Here is a 343-nt window from a genome sequence, read left to right as displayed (position 1 = left end):
CGGCCCGCGCTCCGACACTGAACTGACGGCCCCGCGCGCTGTGCTTGCCTTAACAGCCTGCCCCATCGCTGTGAACACCTGCTGCGCCCGGAGTCGCCTCACCGCTGTCGCAGCCTTCTGTCTAATGCGCTACAAGGATGAGCCCAGCATTTGGAGCTATGGAAGTGGAGCACTATTCCAAGGGAGTCCTGCTCGAGCCTTTTGTCCACCAGGTTGGTGGACACTCCTGTGTCCTCCGCTTTAATGACAAGACCATCTGTAAACCCCTTATCCAGAGGGAGCACCAGTTCTACGAGACTCTCCCGACAGAAATGCGTAAATTCACTCCACAATACGAAGGTAA

The 343-nt window shown here is 56.6% G+C and overlaps 1 protein-coding gene across 1 annotated transcript in view; it reads left to right on the top strand.

Moving 5' to 3' along the window:
* Positions 1–2: 2 nt before the first annotated feature.
* IP6K2 (inositol hexakisphosphate kinase 2) overlaps positions 3–343 on the top strand; it is a 7,294-nt gene continuing 6,953 nt past the window's right edge. Inside the window, exon 1 of the mRNA XM_009082845.1 lies at positions 3–339. Coding sequence (XP_009081093.1) covers positions 138–339 — 202 coding nt within the window. The 5' untranslated portion in view covers positions 3–137. The remainder of the gene's footprint in view (positions 340–343) is intronic.

Source organism: Acanthisitta chloris, unplaced genomic scaffold (genome assembly GCF_000695815.1).
Source record: "Acanthisitta chloris isolate BGI_N310 unplaced genomic scaffold, ASM69581v1 scaffold38660, whole genome shotgun sequence".
Taxonomy (NCBI): Eukaryota; Metazoa; Chordata; class Aves; order Passeriformes; family Acanthisittidae; genus Acanthisitta; species Acanthisitta chloris.
Note: the sequence above shows the minus strand (reverse complement) of the source record. Positions and strands in the feature narration are given on the sequence as shown.